Source organism: Anser anser, assembly GCF_964211835.1.
Source record: "Anser anser genome assembly, chromosome: 11".
Classification (NCBI taxonomy): Eukaryota; Metazoa; Chordata; class Aves; order Anseriformes; family Anatidae; genus Anser; species Anser anser.
This window is the reverse complement of record NC_139732.1, coordinates 24,286,691-24,310,975: the sequence shown is the minus strand read 5'-3', so window position 1 is coordinate 24,310,975 and position 24,285 is coordinate 24,286,691. Positions and strand designations below refer to the sequence as shown.

General features: G+C 40.6%; 1 protein-coding gene across 3 annotated transcripts in view; it reads right to left on the bottom strand.

Moving 5' to 3' along the window:
- Window positions 1–2,575: 2,575 nt before the first annotated feature.
- AP1G1 (adaptor related protein complex 1 subunit gamma 1) overlaps window positions 2,576–24,285 on the bottom strand; it is a 43,685-nt gene continuing 21,975 nt past the window's right edge. For 2 of the 3 annotated variants that reach the window (XM_083794917.1, XM_083794919.1), the window contains exons 7-23: window positions 21,462–21,557; window positions 20,714–20,794; window positions 20,369–20,467; window positions 19,923–19,978; window positions 18,963–19,076; window positions 15,371–15,511; window positions 14,689–14,743; window positions 12,922–13,044; window positions 12,521–12,610; window positions 11,890–12,017; window positions 11,169–11,273; window positions 8,826–8,967; window positions 8,243–8,369; window positions 7,654–7,749; window positions 7,271–7,431; window positions 6,204–6,302; window positions 2,576–3,816 (exon numbers count right to left, since the gene is read on the bottom strand). In XM_083794917.1, coding sequence (XP_083651043.1) covers window positions 3,715–3,816; window positions 6,204–6,302; window positions 7,271–7,431; window positions 7,654–7,749; window positions 8,243–8,369; window positions 8,826–8,967; window positions 11,169–11,273; window positions 11,890–12,017; window positions 12,521–12,610; window positions 12,922–13,044; window positions 14,689–14,743; window positions 15,371–15,511; window positions 18,963–19,076; window positions 19,923–19,978; window positions 20,369–20,467; window positions 20,714–20,794; window positions 21,462–21,557 — 1,815 coding nt within the window. In that variant the 3' untranslated portion in view covers window positions 2,576–3,714. The remainder of the gene's footprint in view (window positions 3,817–6,203; window positions 6,303–7,270; window positions 7,432–7,653; window positions 7,750–8,242; window positions 8,370–8,825; window positions 8,968–11,168; window positions 11,274–11,889; window positions 12,018–12,520; window positions 12,611–12,921; window positions 13,045–14,688; window positions 14,744–15,370; window positions 15,512–18,962; window positions 19,077–19,922; window positions 19,979–20,368; window positions 20,468–20,713; window positions 20,795–21,461; window positions 21,558–24,285) is intronic. The other variant, XM_083794918.1, reaches the window with a different exon arrangement.

The following is a 24,285-nucleotide window of genomic DNA, read 5'->3' as shown; positions in this document are numbered from 1 at the left end:
AATTTTTCATATCTCAAAAATATGTCTGCAGAAGTTAGAATGCCACCAGGCTCCCTGCTTAAATGGCATGTTTTTATTTTTAATTTGGTGGGGGGTTGTGGTGTTTGTTTTGTTTTATGCTATCAAAGAGGTGGGATGGGGCTCTATGTAAAATGTAAATTACAGCATCAGGAAAGGAAAAGTAATATACAGGAACAGAGTGAAAGTTTAGAGGGAAGCAGTCCAGCAGCTCCTTCCCTCACAGCCCCCACGTAGAAAATGAATATATAGAAAGCACAACCAGCAGGTCTAAAAAAAGCCATCGTTGCCGCTCCATCTTGCAGCCAGTACCAGCCCCAGGGAAAGGACTAAGTCACTTTTCCCATCTGTTTCAGCATCTTCTGAGTTAAATATCCAAGGTACTGTGTAGGTGGCAGCTCCCTCACTGCTATTGCTTCAAAAAGTTGTTCAAGGCCATATTTTGTCCCATCAAAAAGTGGATTGAGTTAAACCTTGGGACTTTCCCACATCTTCTCCCCCTTTGGGCCCATTACGGCCACTATTCCTTCTGTCCTTTCTTGGCTCAAAACACATTCACTTGAAGAAAAACAACAACAGACATTCAAACGCTCCCAGCTCTAAAGTCTGTAATGCCAATATTAGTAAAATTAGCCATGAAATCTATATCTTTCTCCCTTTATATTCCCCTTATATTGAAATAAGGAAACTGTTGACCAGACCTACAAGAACTGTTGCATTCCACTGGTGGAAAAAGGGCTCACTGCCCTCAGAGTGCTTTATGAGGCAGTTGAGTACTGTCCAGTAAGAAAAAGCAACAGCACGGAGGTTAAGAGGTGCCATCTAGGGTCAAGGAGCAAGCAATGATATCATGTATTGCAGATAGAGAAACCTGTGAAACCTGGCCTTCTTTCTGGGGTATATCAATACTTCCTTCCATCCCTTAGGAAAGGGAAGGAAGAGAGCACTGAGAACAACAGGAATGTTCAGCTGCTATAATGGAGTACTTCATAGCCGAGGGATGTCTTCAAGAAGAATGCCTTCCAGGTACATGCACCACCTCCTTGAGCTTGACTCAGAAATATGACAGCATATTCTCCAAAACACAAACACTTCTGTGCAAAGGCAGCTGAAGGATACAAGACCTGAGAAGGAATTTACCCTAAAAGCTTACCAAAGACCAACAACAAAATCCATCTGTTCTAAAGGAGAGAAAACAAGTCTAAGAGGGACAAGATAAGTTGTTCCCAGTTATGCTGTGACAAACTGGCCAGGTGAGAGACCACTTACGTCCTTCTCTCCATCTAATTTTCCTGCAGCAGTGCTCTTCTCAGTAAAAAGGAAAGAAATTGAGGTGTACCAACTTTCAGTACAAGTGACCCTTGTACAATTCTGAGAACGGGAAAGCTCATGGGGCTTTCAGAAACTAAGGTAAAGACTTTCTATTAGTTTGCTATCTGGGACATCCTCAAAGCTCACTAGAGCCTACATTGAACATGTTCAGCATTGCACACTAAGTAGTTTGAGCCAGTCAGGTGTTGAACAGTCACAAGTGCAATAAAAGCAGAAGTAAATGCTCAGCACCCAAAAAAGGGTATCGATTCAACCATTTCCTACAAGATTGCCTGTTTCGTGATGCTTCAGCTAGAAGCAAAGTACTATCTTTGCACTGAAAGCCCAGCCCAAGACCCTGCCACAACCCTCAATCAGTTTTAAGGAAATCATACATCATTCTTGCTAGATTTTATAAACCTATGGTGGTGCCTCTTTCAATAGAACAAAACTTTTTGCTAAACCAAAGGCCCAAACCAGTCTTCCTATTACGGCAGCAAAAATGCCTTCCAAGAGAAACTAAACTTATTCCACATACCAACAATTAAAGTCAGAGACACAGTCAGTCCTACATCATATTACCTACCGTGGTTAAAACCAAAACAGACTGAACAACCTTTCTTGGCCTCCCACTACAGATTCAAGGGCAGAATAGGTCTTTAATTTTCCTTAAGTGTACTGTGAATCACTCCTCTGATATTTCTGGCAAGGACTGGAACCTAGTGTTATTACTTTTGCAGACACAAAGGGCTGGGTTTAAGCTTGCTGTCAGAGCACTGAACGATCATATGTTTAAAGCCCTGTAACAGAAAATCAAGCAGATGTGCCTGCCACCTGTTTCTTTTAAGAAAGCTTTGTGGCTGGAAGCCAGGGTACCTTCAACTTACTAGCATACTAATGAATGAAGTCCTATCATTCCCTCTTCATCCCCAGAGTGTGCTGAACACCTGAATAGTTTTGTCACACTGTGCCTTACATCCTATACATTGCCTCCATTAGAATTCATAGAACTCTTACTACCTCAACAACAGTTTACACTAGGAAACATAACTGAATACATCTTTCTTTAAGCTTAGAAGAGTACTGGACCTCACATCTTTGGTTCCAAATACTCAAAAAAAAATGGCTTTCATTCAAAAAAAGTTAAGTTCCTTTCAGTCTGAACCTGAACTAACACAGATTTCTCTGGAAGGGGAGCAAGGAACCAACTACGAAGATCAATTAAGTAACAAAATGGGAGAAGGTCTTTTAAACCGCATGGTCTTTATTTCAGTGCCAATGTTACAGATACAACACAAATATCCCAGTCAGAAGTAAATCAAATGGAATCCAGGGGGTCTACAACAGGCTCTGGAAATTAATCTTGGGAGAAGGTCTGGAATAACTGGGAAGAACAACTCTGCAGCATAGTCTCTGATGAGTCTCCCAGCAGGCAATAGGACCTTTGCTCAAAAGACTGATCCACAAAATTGAATACATCTTTTCTACCCATAAACCACAACTAACGGGTCAAAAAGCTTTGAAATTAACCATGGTAGAAAACCAGCTGTTCCTTGGATCTCTGCATCTCTCTGACATCACCACACTTTCTGGGGAAGCTACAGAAGACTGTGAATCTGCATGGTTACAGCCACTGATGGAAAGAAAGAAAATTCAAGTGTAAGGTCTTCTTTTCCAAGTACAGCACCAAAGCAATTTTATCAGCTTTCACTGGCACCTCTTTTCCTGCACCGTCCCAGGTTTGCAGATGAAGTCCCAAGGCCTGACTTGCTCTTAGTATGTATCACATAACTGAGAGGTGTGTGTAAAAGTAATGCACTGAATAGGCCACAAAAAGCCTCCAGCCCCTTCAGACACAGGGGATACAAGAAGAACAAGGCAGGTTACCCTAATATTCTCCAAGACCCCATTCTGAGCCCTAGATGAAAGTGCCTGAAGATAATCCAGCTAGTAATGAACAAAAACACACCTTGCCCTCCCCAGGGGAAAAAAAGACAGCAGAAAGAAGGGGCAGCTGTTCACTTGCTGCAGAGACAGAGTTTCCCTGCAAGAAATTCCAGACTTCTGTTCCAACCAGGCTGTGTTTCTGGGGTGAGGGGGGAGGGACAGGGAAGGGAGGGAATGTTGCTTCTGGCTGTGAATGCATGTGTGAGGGAGTGCAGAGTAGCCTCCACAAGCCACCAGCCTCATCAGCGGAGGAGAGGAGATTAGTCTTAACAGATATGCTTCAAAGTCAGCAATCACTTCAGGAAAATTCCTCCTCATCAGCAGGTCTCATCTGTTCCCCATGCCCATGGTGCAGTTTGGGGGATTGCCAAGGATCACAACCTTCTTCCCAGAGTTCTTTTGATTGGGTGGGGAGAGAATAAGAATGGTGCCAGAGGCTCACTGCCAAGACTGAGGGGGGAAGTTGTTGACTTCTGCTAGATCCTGCATTGCTGAGCCCTTGTGATTATATGTCAACTTGATCCGCATACGTAGTTGTTGCTACAAGAGAAAAAAAAATTAGGTCTTCGTTAAAGGTCAGCAAATCTCCCCAGCTCTAGCTCCCCATCCCATATCCCCTGTGAAGACAAAACACAGCCAACAAAAGCTTGATGGAAAGATGTGCTGGGTAGGCTATGACACTTCAGATAAATGCTTAATCTAGTAGGATGTTTCTTGTTCACTGTAGTTCTCAGATCAGGTACAAGTTTTCTCAGAAAGATTGTAGTGCACCTTCCACCCATGTCTCTCACTGCACTGGCCCTGCTCTCACAAACACTGAGGTCCTTAAACACAACAGTAACTGTCTTACAGTCTCAATTAACAACACAAGAAAGCAGGAGGCAGACCTGGACTCTGCTGCACTGCACAAGGAGAGGTATCATTCCCCATGCTAGCTGTTCACTCAGAGAAGCGGTCTGGAAACTTCAAGTATGACATAGGTCAGTAGCACTGGATGAAACAGTCTAAGAAAGACTAGAGAAAGCATCTCTAAGAACATTTCTTCCTGCTGTGGGTAAATGATGGAACAGCTCAGAAGTTGTTTGGCTGTCATCCAGATACTAGGCAGCCTTTAATAAAAGGCCAGAGATCCAGCCAGGTTCTTTGTTCTCCTCACAACTACAAAAAATAGTTTGCCAAAAACCCTAAAAAGAAAAGCAAGAAGTTGGCTTTTTCCGGCTCTTTTATCCATACCAGACAAAGCCTACAGTGAAATATGCAAAAAGAATAGCAGAGGGAGGAAAGGAGGATAAAAACCGCTCCAACCAGCCTCAGGATAAAGGAAATGATCATTAATAAACACCAGCTTTATACCAATTGACCAATATAATCAGTATCAATTTGTTTTATTTGGTACTGTTCTGGGTAACTGGCCATTCCACTGTAAGAGTATAATCACGGTCATCCACCCTGAAGAGTTACATTCTAAGACCTGCCGGTCTTTCACCCTGCTTATTACAACTCTCCCCATCTTCACTATTAGTCAATGCAGCATAATGGCTGTCCATTTCAAGGTGAACTGACTTTTTTTTTTTTTTTTAAAACAACACTGAGAAGACAAACAGCTACCTCCTAAGTAATAAAACTCAGGTTGTTTCTCTCAGAATATTCCAGGTAACTTACACCATCTTGTGGACAGGATTCTTGCAAAGCTAGAGATTGCTACTGACTTCAGGTACATAGGACAGTAAGAGATGCATAAATGCCTGATGTGGAAGAGTTAGGAAACAGTGCAGAGGGCAGTGAAATACTAGCTTACATTTCTGTATTCTCAAGTATTCACAGGAGTTCTGATGTTTCAGCAAAAAAGCATATTTCAAGCTTGTGCGGCCCATCTGAGATGGATGTATTGTGACTTCTGTCACTAGAGGAAAGCTCCGAAAACCTTCCAAGTTCAGAAAATACCTTTCATGTGATCTCTAGCACTACTGAGATTCAGACACATGGAAATTCATATCAGATTTATGAGACAGAATAATTACTCTAATTACTCTTGTGCTTTATTACAGGCAGAGGGGAGCATGCTGCTACATAAAAATGAGGGGAGACCATGGAAACCATAAAAACTGTGCACTAGAAGACAGTCATTTCAGTGAAATCTTTGGCTTTTTTTTTTTTTTTTAAACTTAGTCTAGCAGTAATACTTAACATCTACAGCAGTACATAAGTGTTAAAAAATATATACAGCAGGAAGATCTCAAGGGTGTCCCACAAAGGATGATTTTTTAAAAAAATGAACTCTTCCTTCTGATGCCATCTGAATACTTGCAAAGCCTCTTAACGAGGACCCGTGGACCACACCCCTCCCTCCCAAGTCTGTTTTCTCCCAGTCTTGGAAGCCTCTCTCTGAAGACTGTAGAACAAACAGAATTATGTTTAATCACAGCTAATGACTTTCTCTCTCAACTATTTAAGAATACACTCATCACATATTAAATGAGGTCACTTGAAGAAACAGACAATTTTTGAAAAAAATTTGGGTCAAAATTTTTTTGTGTAACAGACTTCATTCAAGAAGTGCCTCTGCAGACAGCAAGAAAGAATGTTAAATATATTTATATGGCAAGATGCTTGCCTTTCAGACTTCATTTCTACAACACAAACACCAGGTTCTGCTCCTCTAGAGAAACTATCCAGAAACCTGTTTAACAACCACGCTGATGCAAAAGACATCCACAAAGTCAAAAGAATAGCAAAGCATTGAGTCTGTTTTAAAAGTATAACCAAATACGTCAAACCTGTGTCCACAGCCCTCTTTTTCCTAACCCTAACGAAAATGATTGTCATTACAACTCATCATTCCCTACCTTATCGGAAAGGCAGCCTAACTAGACAACTAAGTGCACAATTCCATGACAATGTCTTTAACTGTTCTCAGAATCACTCACCTTTTGTGGATTCAGGACTTTAATGACCTGTGTGATGGTCCCCGAGTTAAATGCAGGGATGACACTGCTGCTGGGAGACAGGAGCTGCAGCTGGAATGTCTGAAGAAAGGGCAAAGAGAAAAGCTGATGCTTAATCAAATAAGTCAAGTAATCAGTTCTTCAATCCCTATCTGTAAGGAACAAAATGCTGGCCCACCTGCTTTCTACATAAAAAAGATCCAGGTGGCACGAATATTAGGGGATGAGGACTTACTGCAGTGTATCAAGATCAACAGCGATGCACTGTTTCAAGCATGACACTCAAGAGGAACAGCTGAGGCTGCTCAGCACATTTCTAACTTCAGGAGGCCCACTCTCTCCCTAATGCCTGCCTATTGCAGGAATAAAACTTACCCAAACTAAAGTTAGAATATTATTAATTCCCAGAAGTGAAATTCCCAAAAATGGATGCATTTTCCCAAACTTGGACATTTCAATTATAGTCTGCTTAAATGGTCTGCTCTACTACAAACTAGGCAGTTTTTGTCTCCTGCATTTTGGGCTGCAGCTAAATCCAAGGACACACATTTCACTGCTTGTAGGAAGATAGTTAATTAATTGCTATATGGGAACTCATTTCAACTTTTGTAAGCAGCTAAGAGCTTCAAAGGATTGTTTTCAATAAATTATGTATTCATAACTGCAAAGAATGTGGTATATTTCTTAGAAACTAAGAATAAAGGGAAAGATTAGTTTTGATCTTTTTTATTGACCCAACATTTTCCTGGGTGTGGTTTAGCAATCTTCCTAGAAAATGATGATTTTAAAAGATGATTTTATCCAAGCAGATATAATCTAATCTGACAGAAACCCATATTCCACTCCATTTATAACCCTTAGTTTCAGACTAGAAAGGAGATGACCAAACTGAGCACTAGGAGAACCTATTAGCAACTCGACCTTTACATTCTTTTTTTTTTTTTTTTTTAAAACCATGCTGCATGTTTCTATCTACATGGAAGTAGAGATCAGGAAGTACTTGCAGCTGGCCCTCTACCTTTTTATGTAGTTGCCCTAAGTGGTTCTACCTTTGGTACTGCAGCTTGGAAAACAAAATCTGTCATATCCAGTTCTGTGCTGTTGGAGGCCTGTATCGTGATTACAGTGACACTGGGGTTGGTGTTTGACCTCTCAAAGGTGAAGTCAATCTTCAGGCCATTCTTGTTGTATGCAGTAATTGAGGGGATTCCTGCAGAAAAAAATAATCAGGAGACTTGCAGAATCTAGAGACCATTCTCAGCATCACAGAATTCATTTCCATTACACCCAGACACAAACTCTTCTGAAGATTTAACACCCTCCCTCCTCCTCCAGTGTCTTTGTTACACTTCACAATGAAATCTTTTTGTTTCTATCCCTAGCTTCCTCTTCTGCCGTGGAACCTTCAGCTAAGGATTTACATGCCCCTAACCTGCAGCAATATCATTGAAGAGAGGCTGTGATGGCAATCCATCAAGCAGGAATGGAGGCTGTGATATCTGGGGTGCAGGGGCAGGTACCGGAGAACCTACAAGAAATGTTGGAAGAAGATTAAATTTAGCTGTCACAAAATGAAGAGTAAGTACTCCTTCTCCAAGTTATCAACTGATGCATATCATATTTCTATATAAGAGGCTCTACAAATAGTTATTTATGTTGTCATTTGCTCCTTCTCTGCTTTTACCCAGTGAAGACTGGCTCCTCTTGAGCTAGCAGGCATTCAAATAGAATAATTTCTCACATATTCTTATCCTCGCTGGAAGGGCTCACACCATTCCCAGGTGGGAATGTAAAAAAAACAAAAAATAAAAACCACAAGTTCCACCATCAATCATTAAGAGTCAACCTGTGACATTATTCCCTGATTCCCATCTATATACAAATACGGATCCTGACAAGAATAATCATGAAGACAGGGACTTAGAGTGATGAACTAACCAGCCTTTGCATCTTCAGCAATTATCCTGACATCCCACCCCAGGACTGGGGATGTAGACTTTCAAGAGATACAGCTTGCTTACCTGTTAGGTTGAGGTCTCCCAGTAGGTCAAGGAGCTCCCCACCAGCAGAGGCTGGCTTGCTTGTAGGTACAGTAGGGATTACAGGTGTTATATCACTTCCCCCCAACAAGTCCAACAAATCATTTGCCTAGTGAAAAAAATAAAATAGTTACATATTCATCTTTCTGCTACTTTCCCTTACAAATGCAATGGATTCCACTTGCTCTCAGATTAAAGACAAGAGCTACTGACCGATCGGAGAGGTTTTTAGTTTGGATATGGTCTCAAGCCCTGTGAGAAATCTAGCTTCCATGCTCTTGGAGCCACAGTGATTACTGAAGGATGGAGTTCACGGACAGGTTGGGGTATATATATGGCTTTACCCCACTGTGCTCTTGCACTCCCCACAATAACCTCTTCCACACATTCGTTCTTGGCACTAGAACCATGAGCATTGAGTTGTGATGAGATTCATCACCAGGCCAGAACTAGCAAAGAGGCAGGAACAGGGAGGGAGATGGTCTCAGCTTACTGTTGAAAGAGCAGTGGCTAGTACTGTGGTCTGACAGGCAGTGGAAACTTATCCTAGATCAGTTTCCATTACCTGGCTACCAGGCTGCAATCCAGAAGGTGGAGGTTTGGTTTCCAGTACCGCCGGCTCTGTCTCTCCATTGGTCTGTACAATCTCAGTAGGGCCATTTGTGGTGACTTTCTCCATTACCGGCATTCTCTCAAGCAGGGCTGGCCTGAAAGAAGCTGACATAGTTACACTGTGCCATCTTCCTGGATCCCAATCCAAACACTCAAACGTTCAAGAGAAGATATACACAGGACAACCTGCCTTTTCTGCTGTTGGGGCACTGTAAGACTACATATCTTGAGGTGGTTGGAAATAATTCCTGACATTCTGTGCCACTGTAAACACATTAGCTGTCAGTTGAAAACCAAACAAACCCCCCTGCCTCCTGTTTTCTGCTAGCACTAGACACAGTTTTAATTATGGGGCTAGGATAACGAGCCAAAGATTAAACAACTGAGCAATGGTGGATCGACCGCAGACACAGGACATTTGACTCTCCTGTTGCGTATCCAATTGAGTCAAAAGGTCAGCTGATTGACTTATCTTTGCAAGAGGGTTAACCACTCAGAACAGGTAAAGCTGGAAAAGCAAACCACCATTTAGCCAAGTTCAAGTCTCAAAAGACTTAAGTTCAGTCCAAGAGAACCCTCCTGAACGGATACAGAAACTGAAGGAGAAGAGGCACAGGACACAGAATCCTGACATCAAAACTAAGTAGCAACAAAAGTCATACAGGGAAAACTGGTCTATAATACAAGAAAGGTCATTACCCTTGAGGATCAAGTCACAAAGCCTGCATGAAATGAGCAAGTCCCACTGTCCATGCATCTTTTGGGCTGAAAAAGTGTCCCAGTGCCAATAATTCCAACAATGGGCCAAATTTTTGACCACGAACAAAGTTTTAATGAGCAGAAACTATTAAACACTGACCTTTACACTATAATGAACACTGGAATGTGTGTGTGTGGGGGGGGGGGGGGGGGGAACACTAATGCTCTTATAAAAGTTCACACATTTTTCCGAAGCACAAAGCTTCCCGAAACTACGAACACCATACTCTGCCATTGGATCAAAAGCCAGCTATCTCCAGATATTACCTGCAGTGGTTACCTCAGATCAAAAGGCTCTCATATTAGATTTTTTCCTAACACATTCATAATGCCTCATGTGAAGGCCTAGGCAGCTCACTAACATGACTCTTCCAAGAGCACAATCTTAGTTGCTGCACAAATCCCATGGGAAGAGATAAGAGGAAATCATACGGATGTTGTGTCCTACACACAGAGGATATGATAGTACCTATGAAAAAAACTGATTGTGAAAAGCTTTTGAAACAAGGTTTGGAAGCCCCTATAAACTCATGCAGTATTTAGTCCAGTGGCACCCCTTTTTTCCTCTGTTCCTATCTACATTTGAGAATGGATACTCCTCCATCCAACTCTAAAAGCTACTTATTTCCACCACACTAGAACATGGCAGTTCTGATGCTTCCAAATCAGGCAAACAATAAAGATCAGACCTATTTTCAAAGTAGCATTTAATCTAAATGACATCTTAAGGAAAGTCTTCAAGGATGGATGAAGTTAACTCCCAGATCTTCAATCTTACGTTCTTCATGGAATAGCCAGTACAGTGCTCCTATGTATCAACAATAATTTGTCGCACATAGCAGATTAACGACTATTCCGTGAAGAATTACAGCTTTAGTTATTGCAACAAAGAGTGGCTTGAACTATCTCAGAAAAATAACCACTTGAGTAAAACTATGATGAATGGGAAACTCTCAGTGATAACACACAAGGAAATCAACATGCTCAAGAATTGTAAAACAAGAATGCTGAGTGGTGTAGAGAAAAGTATGACTTTTCAGGCAGAACTTGAGATTTTAAGCAGATAATACAAGAAAACAGTAAATTAAAAAGATGTTCTGAAAAACTGAAAAGCATTTTCAGAATTACCTCAATTTCAGAGCACTGCTTAGGAGAAAAGGTCAATGGATATCTGCATGTTTATTCTAAAGGCACTTTAAAATCAATTTGAAACTAATGATTGGTAATGCTAGTATGGTAAAAGCTATCTGCAGTCACTCACTTAGACAGCAATTTTAATATTCAACACCTAAAAGTGAACATTAACCAAGTCCAAGCTCAGAGCAGGTCAAGCATTTTGGTACGGAAAGACTGATCTCAGAACAATCTCCCGAGATATGCTATGTTCTTAAAACACTCAATAATCCTATAGAGATCAGCAAGGAATTATAGCTTCTCTATACTCCTACCAGAATCACAAAACAAAGCTCTATGTACTATGCAGAAGATCAGAGCAGATTATTAGCCTTTTCAAACACTAAAACTCATCAACACTTACCTCATGTGATCATATTTTTTGAAAAGTGCATTATATTCCACTGCCCGTTGCTGTAGCTCCACATCAATGCTGCTGCCATAAATGGACACTACCTTCTTAATGCGACTGTGGGGAGAGGCAAAAAAACACAAAACAACACACTATGGAATTCGCAACAGTGAGCAAGGAATTAGCATGTGTCATCCAGAAGACATTATTTGACACCCTGCTCAACAGCTGTCCCATATAAGTGATTTGAAACAGTAGTCACTGCTGTTTTCTTGGAGTACCTATGCAACTTCAGTTTTTGAACTGTTGCTGTCCCTCCCCAGCATAGTCAACAGGTAATTAATACACCACCACAAGATATATCATACCAAAACTCTACAACTCACAGTCAAGCCATCAGTAGGAAACAAGGCCGTTTTTCTCTCCATCAGGAAAAAAAAAAGGAACTGGAAAGAACAGTCCACTTAAAGGGCTTTCTTTTACATTAATGAATTTTCATGCAAGAGTAACATGACTCAAAGTCCCCACACAGTAAACACATCCACAAACAGATAAAACAGCACAAATTAGTGGAAGACTTCCAGACTGCAAGCAAAGGAGGTCTGTTAAAGCCAGTAAGAAGACTCTTAACCATGGAAGTAGAACATGTCCAAGGAATACTTCTACTGAAGACAACTGATGCCAGCATATGTGCAACAAAACCCTGTGCAGAACACCACCAATAAGAACTCACTTGACAGTGCAGGTGAATCTTGTGGAAAGCTTCATGATGGCAGTGAGAGCATAGCCTCGTGTAACAGATGCAGACATATTAGATATCAGAATGCTTTCTAAAATATCAAGAACTTCATCTTCTGTTACCTGAAAAGGTACAAAAAGTTTAGGCTGAGTCAGACAGAAGCTTTGCAGCAAACCTTTCAGAGCATAACTGTAAAAAACTTGTTTCTTGCTTAACAGGTGTTTCCTATCTCCTCAGTAACTTTGTGAACCCACAGCATATATGCACAATGTATGAAACAATGTATCCAGATGAATATCTTATGATACTACAGTTTTAAAATAAAATTCGTGTTCCACATATTGAAAAGGTTTATCACCAAAATACACAGCTAAAACCCTGGCAGATACTGTGCAAGCTAGATGCGCAACAAAAGCACACTGCTCTGCCCAGTGTAGCTATGCTCCTCAGAGACAAAGATGGCTATGTGTATATTGCCCATGCCTGTAGCATGAAAACGAGTTCCCCATCAAGGGTCCATCATAGACACCATTAATAAGTAACTGTTGCAAGCATTCCCCTCAGACAGCCAGCATCAAGCAGCTCCAGCATCAGCCATGCACACACTTGCTCTCTCAGGCTATACCTGTATTGGCTCCTCTTCTTCACACTGACCAGACACCAGAAGATCTCCATACTCTCCTATGCACCAGGAGGCCACTTGCACCAGTGGCTGCTGTCGGAAGAAAATTCAGACACCTAGATAAATGCATTCTGGTACAAAGTAAACCACCACCATCTCCCAGAGCAAGCTTAGCCCTCATTCCAGCTAAGCAAATTTCCCATAGCATAAGAAACATGAATTCTTGATCAAATTCAATATTCATACGAGAAAAATAGAAGAACAGGAACATTTAGAAGGCATGCCTCTTCTGCAATCTGTCCCTTGGAACTAGACAGCATGATGCTGACTTACCTTGATATGCTTAGTAAATATACTTATTGCAGTGTAACGGGTAAACCGAAGCTGCTTGTATTGGGTATTACCTGGGAGTAATCACCAAGGATGGCTTTGTAGAGTCTCTGCACAGTGTAGGCATGCATCTCCACGCTATTAGTTATTAGCTGAATCAGGTTGGGAACAGCATCATCACGAACATAACTTCCTGCCTGCAAGAATGTATTCAGGAGAAAAACAGAAGCGGTTAGGTTTCACTATCTGACTTCTCAGTAACAGCCAGCATCGACTGATACCCTTCACAAAGCCTGATTGCACACAGATAAAGATCTGCATCCTCATCCTCAGGTACTTTATGGCTGATTTTGAGCAGACTCAGTTGGGTAGAAGTATAGGACTGTGCATTCTCTTAATGCACTCAGCTATAGCTAGAGAAAACCATACTGTAAATATCCTGAAATTGTCTGTTGAGGATAGGATGTGGACATAAGAATCCTGTGCTATTTCTGTACCACAGAAGGAACAGAACACCCACAAGAAAATGCCTTTCATTTAACAGACAAGTTAAGACACTTTGGGGGCAGAAAGCAGCTTTTTCAATCACTTCCTCAAAGCTAGACTCTACACCAAATTAGCAAAGGACTCAGGGACTCGTCTATCTCCGGTTAGATGATAGGAATACGGAGCTCAGATTGAAAAGCCCACTTCAAGGACAGAAAAGTAAGTGGGGCAATACATAAATCACATAGCTTTGTTGCTGAAGTAGAGATGTACACTGCTCAAAACCTGCCTGTTTAGACAGTACTCTGGAACTGTGAACAGATCGTGCGAAAAAAAAAAAAGGAAATTAAGTGAGCCCAATTAGGTCAACTAAGTGAAAACCCAGCTAGCAAAACCAGGAGCTGTTGACATTGTTCTGTGTTAATTCTCCTAAGTCTGGTAAACTGGATAGGATATTTATCTGTAAGAGTCTGCACTGAGTAGTCTTGTGAATATAACTTTATAACTTTATAAATGGTTTCCCTACCAGCCAAGGGATGGAAGTTACTTTAATAAGAGGAGTCCTCTTATGAAGTCCTCTTATGTGAAATGCTCACAATCAACTTTTAAATGGAAATCAACTCTGTTCAGAGCAGTCCACATTTCTCAGTTTGAGGTTGGCACAACAGTACATTGAAAAGTGAGTCTGGCTTCTGAACTTGTCAAATCTGAACACTCGCACTAATGAAGTAAATTTCTTCCCACTTCTTCACATTAGAGAACACACTGCCTACTCAAGTTATGCTCTCTTCCCCTCATTTGCCAAAACACTACTCCGTTCCACCTCAACTGTAATGTTTATACAGAAATTCACATAATGAAAAAGTAACAATCAAACCCAAAGAAAAAAAAGCCAGAAAGCTGTTATAATTCTATTAAAAGTCTTTGATAAACTCAACTTGGAATAATTTCAAGAAATTGTTTCAACCCTCTCTCTTCGCAAGTCACTTAGTGCTGTGTTTACTCTCTCTTGAAAGGATTGTGTATTGGAATGACAGCACAAGAGCTGCCCTGACTTAGAAGCTAATGCACTTACTTCGGTCGATACAAACTCTGCTACACATTGCTACACATTCTTGCACATTTCAGAAATCATACATTTTCTAAAATTTTCATTCTAAAAATGAAATGGTCATATCTACTTTCTGACTAGCTGCCTTAGGTCACTATTATGTAAGTGCACTTCATTTGTGTATTGTAGCATTTATTATCTCTCAGCCTTTATAGCCGTCTCCCACTCTGTGATAGCTTCCTACAGAATTCAAGATTTTTTATTTTTTTTAAAAGTCACACAAAACACAGGCAATTTCACTTACCGTTGTTAAGACTCTCATGATTGTGTCTATATGCCAGCGTTTGGAAGGAGCGTATCTGACAAAATTAGAAAAAGAATCAGAGCAATAACCACTAGCCTTCAACACCACCAAGAAGCCTACAGTTAACAGAACCTCCCCTTTTGGTCACCTCCCGGCTTACTGCTTCCTGGAAAAAAAATCATTCTTTGACTTTCTGTATTAATGCTGCCACTGGAATGCTGAGTAAACACGCAAGTCTGTAGAATATAGCACAGCCATTCCTTGCATATACAATACTTCAAATCAAAGTCAGGCTGATGATTATAATGGCTCTACATTAGTAAGATTATTTCACTTGTACACCTAAGTGGGGAGGGTGGGCGTGGAGGTGTGTAGAAGGGGCACAGGGCCAGGATAAAAACACAATGCTTTTTCCAAAGAGTAGTAGAAATCAATATGCTAGACTGGTTTAATGATATGAGAACTGCCCACAAGGGAACATTAGCGTGCCCTGAAGCACTGGTGCGTTCTGTTCCTCACAGGAGGTAAAAACTAATAAACTACACACAGGTCGGCAAACGGGCAAATGAAGAAGATATGATCACCACATTCTTTTAAGGGGTGAGGAAGGGGATAAATAACACAAAAAATGCTCATAATTCTGAAAACAGACAAATTAATGGCAAGCAAATTGACCCCATACTTTTCTGCTGCAAGAAATATTCCAGATGCACAGTCTGCCTTGAACTCTGGCTCACAGGAATCTAGGAAATACAGCAACTCCTTCATCATTCCGCGAACATTGTTCCCATTAACAAGAGCAAAACTCAGTTCCATTGCACGCCTATGGCAAGGGACAGAAAACAAAGTATATTCACCTGGAGAAGTAAACAAATCCAGATACTCAAATGCACTTACCTTTTAATTGAGATAGCAATCTTTATTAATCCTGTGAGAAGAGCCTCCCATATGTACCAGTGTTTTCTTGTTCATGGGTAGACAAGAAATACCCACCAGAGAAAACTATACATGCATGGAGTGGGGCAGGTAGAGTCCCCCTGAGATGTCCTAAAAGGCTAGGAATATTTTTCTGCAGAGTCCATCACCATTAAGGTCTGATGGTCCAAGTATTTGTAATTACACACTTGTCATTTCTGACAACTGCAATGAGGAAAGTAATACAAGCTACAAGCTTTCTCCAACTTCAGGGATCTTAAACACAGAAGGAACCTGTTTTGTTCTCCATCAATTAGAGATTCAAATACATTAGAGCTGATAAGCTTTATTGTATCTTGTCAGATAGACTATATAAGACTTTTAGAACCCCAAATTACCCTGGTGCTCTTTTCAGAATTTTCTTTTCATTCCTTCCCTGCCACAAGTTGACACCGCAATTAAACAGAGTACTGTCTCTTTGATTTTCCTTGTTGTATACATCCAAAAGTGAGAGGCTAGTCCTTAGACCTTCTACTTGAAGCTTCTGTAGCTGTAGCACGGCTCTCCCATCCTTCCCACATTTTCTCAGTGAAGACTACTGTCTTCAAACATGATATAATGCGTTAAACAGCCTCACTAAACAATCCTGACTATTCTTTAAAATCGAACATTCATTGTAATACAGAACACAAATACTCAAGTTGAGTGTGAGGAACTTTGAGTAGCCTGTCACTGAGATAGGCTACTACAACACAAATAAGATCCCTGTAGCACATCAAGAACTTCCTCCCCCATTTCAATTATCTTTTGAAATCAGCTGGAGAGCTGCTGAACTACATCATGTGTACAATGATTTTGTAGTGTTTGTTGTGCGACAGATCTTTTACAAAATTATGCCAAAAGGCCTAAGGTCTATAAAATAACAGATGTTTCTCAAATGGATCAGACTTCAATTTGTGCTTAACTCCAGTGTTAAGCTTGCCAACCTGCCACTACGCTGACAGAGTCATTTTTTTTATGATCAGCTAAGATTTTCACAATGTTAATGAAGCATCAACACCTTACACCAGGTACAATGGTAGTGGGCATAAGCTACCTGACTTGCTCTCAAAAAATCTGAAACGTCTAGCTAGCACTGCTTCTCAGCATCTTCCTATTGTTGTAGAAAGCATGATTTCTACAGTACTGTGACCTATGAATGTGTTACCTTGTTTTTTGCCCAACTAACATCTGGGGACCTAGAGAATATAAATGTCTTTTCATAGAATAGCTCTGGTTGGAAGGGACCTTAACAACCATCTAGGTCCAACTCCCCTGCCATGGGCAGTGATGACACACACTAAATCAGGTTGCCCAGGGCCTCATCCACCTTTTCCACCTTGTCCTTGTTTTCACCTTAATTCTGAACACTTAAATCATTACCTCTTACCAACAAGGGTTTTGGCTGTTTGAAAACCTATATCATTACTAGAATTGTTTTCATTCTTCCAATTAGTTCTTAACTCCTTACACGTAACCCAGCTAGGTTGCACGTTTTCCACAGTAATATTTAAACTTTTCAGTCACATTATAGCGGATATGTCAATACTGCAGGTGCACGGAAGCAGTTTGCAATCTTAACACCTGGCATTTATCTGAATGCATATTGCTCACATTACAGGTCTCATTTCTGTCACAAAATTCCTAATCGTGCAATTTGATCTTATTAAGCAGACAGACAAAAAGCCTTGACTTAAATGGTAAAGCCATTCTGAACTACACTACATAGACCAAAGATGCACTGCAATGGTTAAAAGATGATGAGAATAGGCCATGCTTCAGACGTCAACCAAAACCAGGTATCATGTATTTCTCTCAAGTCTCAGCACCTGAAACTTGCTACTTGGGAACTCTGATATCCAATCAACATATTGCTTCAATGAGAGCAGCGCATTGTCAGCAGCATGAGTGTCAGCATGGCAACATCACGCTCTGCCGATGGATCACTCAAAGGCTTCATCCTCCAACAGCACTCAGACATGAAGCTCTACTGTTTGCGGCACACCTGTGTTTTCCTAAATGGTACCAGTAAAATGCTTCTGTGGCCTCACACTGCTCTGGCACCAAACAACAACAGCCTGAATTTACCTTTTGAGATAGTATACAATCGTAAAACAAGATTACATGATACCCATTACATAACAGTTAAAACTAAGCATCAGAAGAAAGACAGCTTCAATTTGTTTCCTATTCTACATATATTTGAGTAAGCAGCGCTGTTAAACATCTAGACCTGATTCAAAGAGGCATAAATTTGAAAAATGCCTTTCAGCATAAGCATGTATGGCATATCTAATCAGTTTGACAAGGTGTAGAGAAGAGGATGAGCAATTCTGAAAGAAACAAAATACATTTATGATGTGACAAGAGGTGAATGAAATTTTGGCCTGCAGCAGAGCTTCCACATGGCGCAAAAAGGATGCAGCAGTCCCTATGACTATCTCGCTTTACGCTGCACTGAGCTCAGACGACCAGTTACAGAAAGAATAATAGGGAAGAGACTACTGAAAAAAAGAACAAGCAATGAAGAAGCTGAAATACTTGATTTAGAAGATTAAGTGCAGTTCTCTACATAGTCTGGCAGAAGTAAGATCAAGTGATTCAAGACTACTATAAATATCTGAGAGAAACAACAGAAAGTTACTATCACGAGTAAAAGGAACATAACTGAAGTAATGAGAGTAAACAGGAAGAAGTTTAGACTGAGTATCAGAAAAAAAAAATCTTGTAGTGAGATGTATCAGGTTGCAGGCTCTTCCATAGTCCAGAGAAGTAGCAACATATCACTATTTAAATGACACACAAACACCAAGAATGTACAACAGGACACAGCATATAAGCAAACCATTTGTATAATATAGTAAATCTGAATTCTAGCATTGTCTAATTAAATTTAACCTAGAAAATCATTTGGATGGCTTAACTCTGCTTCAGGAAAACATGATACTGCCTGTTTGTCTTGGAAAGAAAAGTAACACCAAGCATGTCAGAATAATTTTGACTAGGATCATACTTTATGGAGGCTTTGATTCTTATGAACACACCATCCAATCTGTTGATTTTATTTTGGAAAGATTCAGGCAAACAGAATCTCCCCGCCTCCCCTCGCCCAAGATGCATAAAATGTAAAAGCAGCTTCTCAAAGTCACTGCGCATCTTCATTATCTTTGTTACCTTACTTGAAGCATGAACCATACTATGCATTAATACTAGTCTCATTTATAAGTTCCTTATAAGTTCCCTAATTTTACTGTCATTTTCACCTATGTCCTGCCTGCTCACATTCCACAGGCTGTCTATTTCACTGACATTTCATTCACCTTTTAATGGAGACATCCAGATCCTTCAGGCAGTCCACAATTGTGCTTCTATGTCGCTGTACTGCATTATGGTCTGTCTGCACAGTTTTCAACAATGATGTCAAAGCTACATATCTGGGATAAGAGCATAAAGTAAAAAAAAAAAAGTCAGTAAGCTTTTAATTTCTATGTACAAAAACAGCCACCCCCAATTCAATCCTCTTTTGCAACAGAACAGGGCTCTCTTGTACTCCTCAGTAACAAATGAGGATCTTCCAGGGGACTGCCTGGCACGTCTCCATAGAAGAGTTACCATGCAAAACTGTAACTAACATGCCTAACAACATCCTGCTGCTTTGACGAGCACTCATCCCAGTTGCTGGGCTAATGTTAGTTGTCCAGTCTTCATGGAAGATTTTGAAAAGACAAGGCAAATAAATGTTAGACCTCCACAGATAACACAAAAATTACCACACAAATTCTCAAGGTTAGAGACTTCTACCTATGTCATGATTTGCAGTCAAAATGCCTAGAGATGGGACTTCATTCTGGCATTGCAGCAATTCCATGTCCAGTGACCAAAGCGCAATTACTTCCTGACTGCATACTGTTGGCAACAAGAAAAAACTCGCTACCTAACTTGTAAAATCTCTACTGCCCACACCGACTTGAATGTCATCAAAGACCAGCTAAGGCAAGACAGGAGATTTACAGAATACTGGAAAAAACACACTCAGGTAGATTAAGAAATCATGTTAAGAATTAGATTGTACACCCAGATTCATCAACTAAGAAGGGCAGAGCCATAGTTAAGACTTTGACAGAGAAAACATGCCAAAAAAATAGTTAGTCAGCCATATTAACCCCACTAACACTTCCAAATACACTCTCCTGAAAAACTCTGCTTCAACATAGTCTTTGTGCAATTGCTTATCACAATTTTAAACTGGGTGTAGATGGAACACACTTCATACAACTTACCTAATATTTTTGTCGTTGTTTAATAAGAAACGGCCTAGTATGTTAATGGCTAACACCTGCAGAAAGAGTTAGGGAAAGTCAGTGATCAAAAAGGCTGCTGGTCATCTTCATTGCTTCAAGATGATTTTAAAGGCAACGTGTCAAAGTTAGTACTATGCTTCTTGGCCAAAAGCATAACAAAGAACTCTGGAGCCTGACTAATCAGAGGGAAAGCCAAGACAAACACAGCACAGGCTCTATCCTGCACTCAAGGAGAAAGTCTGCAGGAAGTTTTCCTTTTAAAAAACAAACAAAAAAACCACACCACTTTCTAAAGAGGTTACAGTCTTATCTACAGACATCTGTGGAGCTATCTTTGGGTGAAATGACTTCGCCTCATGGGTCCTCTACAGAAATTTCATTCTAATACAAGCTTAGACAAAAAGGCCATGGCAAAGGCAACTTACTCTCAGTCCACTCTCAGATTTTATGTCCATAATAGTCAGTACAGTTTCATAGAGAATGGCATTTCCCACATTTTTACTTGTTTCCGTATTAGTAGCAACCTGGAATAAAGAAACAAAAAAAGTGACTCCACTGCAAACAACGTGGATCCCCTTTGTAATGTTCTGCAGAACAGGCAGTGAAGTTGAGCAATCCCTAGCAAACACACACCACACCTACGAATGCATGCCTCTGGCAACAAGATTCACCCCAGCATGGCAGCAGCTGTATCCTCACCAGTGTTGCTGAATCCAAGTTATTAACAAATGAAAAGAGAAAGTTAGGCTGATCAACTTTGCAGACCTCACCTGTGCAAGTATATCATTCATGGCTTCACTAGAATCATCATCGTTTCGCCCTAGAATCCGTAGTAACCGCAGGATTCGCACCTGTATGATAAAATGAAGCAAAGAAAATCTCACTGGAAGAAGTGTTTTACATGAGGAGCATGAAATATGGTATATTTCCTGAGGATTGGCAAAGACGCAAAACAAGATGCTCATTTTCTATTTCAAAATAAAATGACAGAAAAAGCAAGTATCATAGAATCATTCAGGTTGGAAAAGACCTCTAAGATCACGTAGTCCGACCTTTAACCAGGTACTGACAAGTCCACTACTAAACCATGCTACTAAGTTCTACATCTACACATTTCTCGAAGACTTCAACCCTGGGCAGCCTATTCCAATGCTGTGCAACCCTTTCAGTGGTTCTATACTCAGTAAGATCTTCATGAACAGGCTAATACTGTGCTCACACTAGTCAGAACTGTTAAGAGTACATATACCCAATGCCAACTGGGCACAGCCCTGCAAGACCAACACTTGTTTCTTCTTCCTTTTGCCATAATTTAGCACAATATGATAGGCCTATTTAAACTAATTCAGATGTCTTTCACTGTGGTAGATGAAGAGCATTTGCAGAGTCAGCTCTGACATAAGGACACAACCTTAAAAATCAACACTGCTGCCCTCTGGTAACTACCTTGTCATACCTAGGTCTCAAAACACAGTGCCAGAATTAAAGCCATCAATTGCTGTTTGCATCAGTTCTTACCTGCAAAAAGGGGTCACTGATCCCAGACACATCATGCTCTGGTGAATAGCCAGACATGATAAGGTTCTTCAGAATACGAACTAATTGGGGAACAAGCTGCGAAGAAGAGAGTTGTCAGAAAGTGCACCTACTAAGTTCGTTTCTCCTTCCCCCCCTAACTTCGAAGTACAGGTCTGAGAACAAACCTCTCATTTGAGAGCAAGTCAGTCTACAGATTCTTCCTCAGAATCCAGCCTGTACATTTATAGATTATGTTACACAAATGCCTACAGCTTCACTATGGAATGACTGGAAACAGTAAAGCTGGAACCCGAGCACCATATTGCATCTTTAAAACACTAAAATGCACCAGAGCTTGACGGGCAACACCTAAAAGGTAATACCAATTTAAGGAACTCTCCTCTTCACAAAATGGGGAACTGCCACTTATTAAAATGGTGTTATTCCAAGACACTGTTTGGGGGCTTTACTACATTAGATCCCGATTCATTTTAGTGCACACATCCATGTAGTAAGCACCACCTATTTCCACAAAGCATCAGGCATAGTCAAGAGATTTGATCTTTCCAGGTACTGCTAAGATTACAGTAAAGTATTAAGGATTGTTTCAAGTTTGATACTCCATCCAATTTAGCCTCTAGAAGGAAAAGCTTTGTGATCTGCTTCCTCTACAAAACTTCCAAATGGGACAGAGTGGATTTCCCTCCAGCCTTCCCTCAGAGCTCTACACTACTTCTTCCTTGCAATTAGCTTCAGGATCAATTCTCCTCCTTTTCACCCCAAACTTCTCAACAACAGCTGCAATACTAAACTGACCAAATTGTTTGCTTCACTGCTGTTAGAAGAGTACTGCATCATAGCAGATAAACTGATTGATGTACAAAAATCATATTGATTTCCACTGTTCATATTAGAAGTTTCATCAGAACTGTGAGGGCTAAAAAAACCACAAACAAAAAAAACACCAAACTTGCAGAAGCAGCTCAGATTCCTCAGATGTTGATGACACTGGTCTCTCAGTAGCCATCTATCCCAGAGGAATAAGTAATCTTTCAAAACCTGTACACGGCTTTGAAGAAATGTTATCTATTTGCAAAAGTTTGGATCATCTCACTCCTTCCTAGGAATTTCCAACTATAGTTGCACCTCACCTGTCAGGGTAATTCTAAGGAACTGTAATAGCTATGCTCTCTCGTATCACACCCACATCCAGCAAGTAATCAGTTGAAGGCAGAACATGGCAAATAAGCCAATCGTTAAAGCATACAAGCTATAACAAAATTACTATTTATCCACAAAAAAAATCATAGTGGCTATGAATAACAACATGGTCTCAGGGACGAAACAAGCCCATTGCTAACAAGTTCTACGAAAAACCTTAAGGCTGAACAAGAGAACCTGATTTTTGATTAAACCCTGAGAGAAACCTCTCCTGGTGGATGACAGATGTAGAGCTCTACCAATTTTATTCCTTCCACAGAGTTTCTTCTACCCCTCTCAGTGCTGATATTATTAAAATAATGCAGACACTGGCTGGAGATGAAGTGACAAAATAGGCAGGTGTTACAGTGGCTGCACTAAGCGGATTTTTCATTCCTGAAGCATGGCTAGCACCAGGAAAGCATCATTCTTTCTCTCAACTCCACGCATGCATGACAACTACATTTTATCAAAAAGTCCTCTACAAAAACCTTCCCAGCAATTCATCCTTCAGACATGACAAATTTTCCCATCCGTGAGATTGATTGCTCCTGCATGCATGTGAACCTCAATGCAATCCCAAACTTGTAGCAAACTAAATTTCTGCTGTATCAGAGATTACTTATTTTAAAGTTAATCACTTTTGACAACACCAAATAAAAATGGTGCTTCAGATTTGGGACAGTATTTGCTAATAGCACTATTTGTGGAGTACAACAGCTATATATGGATATAAAAAATAGGCAATGTTTTGGGGAGTTAAGTCCTGTACTTTAGTGGTGAAGTGCAAGAAGAAAGCCAGCTCAGTTTCCCTGTTCTCTTTTTATTCCTACCTTTGCTCTTCAGGAATTATGTATTCCTCTGAAAACATGCATTTCATAATACACACAAAAGGAACCATGAATTTCTTATCATCTGCCTCAGAGAAAACCAAAGGATGCTGCAACATCTTCCCTCATGACAAAGTAACAGGCAAGTGGAGTGATCTGCTGGAGCATTTCTGGGAACCCTGATTAACATTTGCTTCTAACGAGAATGTTACCAGGACTGAGGACAGGACAAACAAAGGAAAACGTTACAGCCATGGAGATCGGTTGAGGGCCTCTCACCAATCTTCTGCGGTCAAATTACACGGATGAAAAATCAGTGATGGAACTGCACCTATTCTTTGCAGCACAGTAAGCCTCTCCTGCTCCCTTTTGTGCAAAGGAATTACCCAAACCTGCCCTATGGCAGACACAAAGCCCAGTTTATGGTGAGAACGCCCACTGCTGTGTGTGCATGTGTAGAAAAATTTCCCTAGAAATCTTCAACTGAGGGCTTAAGGAAAGCAAGCTTGTGTTTGGAGAAGGCCACAACTGAGATTCAGGGCTGCCATGGGTATGGGAGTTTAGTGACAAGACAAGACCAGCACACAAAAAGCATTAGACAACTACAGCTGATCTAAGCATGTGGCATCAATCACAGATGTGGCATTAACAGGTACAGCCTCACAAGAGGCAAACAGCTACAGATTCAATGCAAGCATGCACCACCCACAAGATATAACTCTTACCTTTTCATTCTAACACACATCAGGATTCCAAACAGACAAAAGGGACAAAACAGACGAAGCAGGCATTAG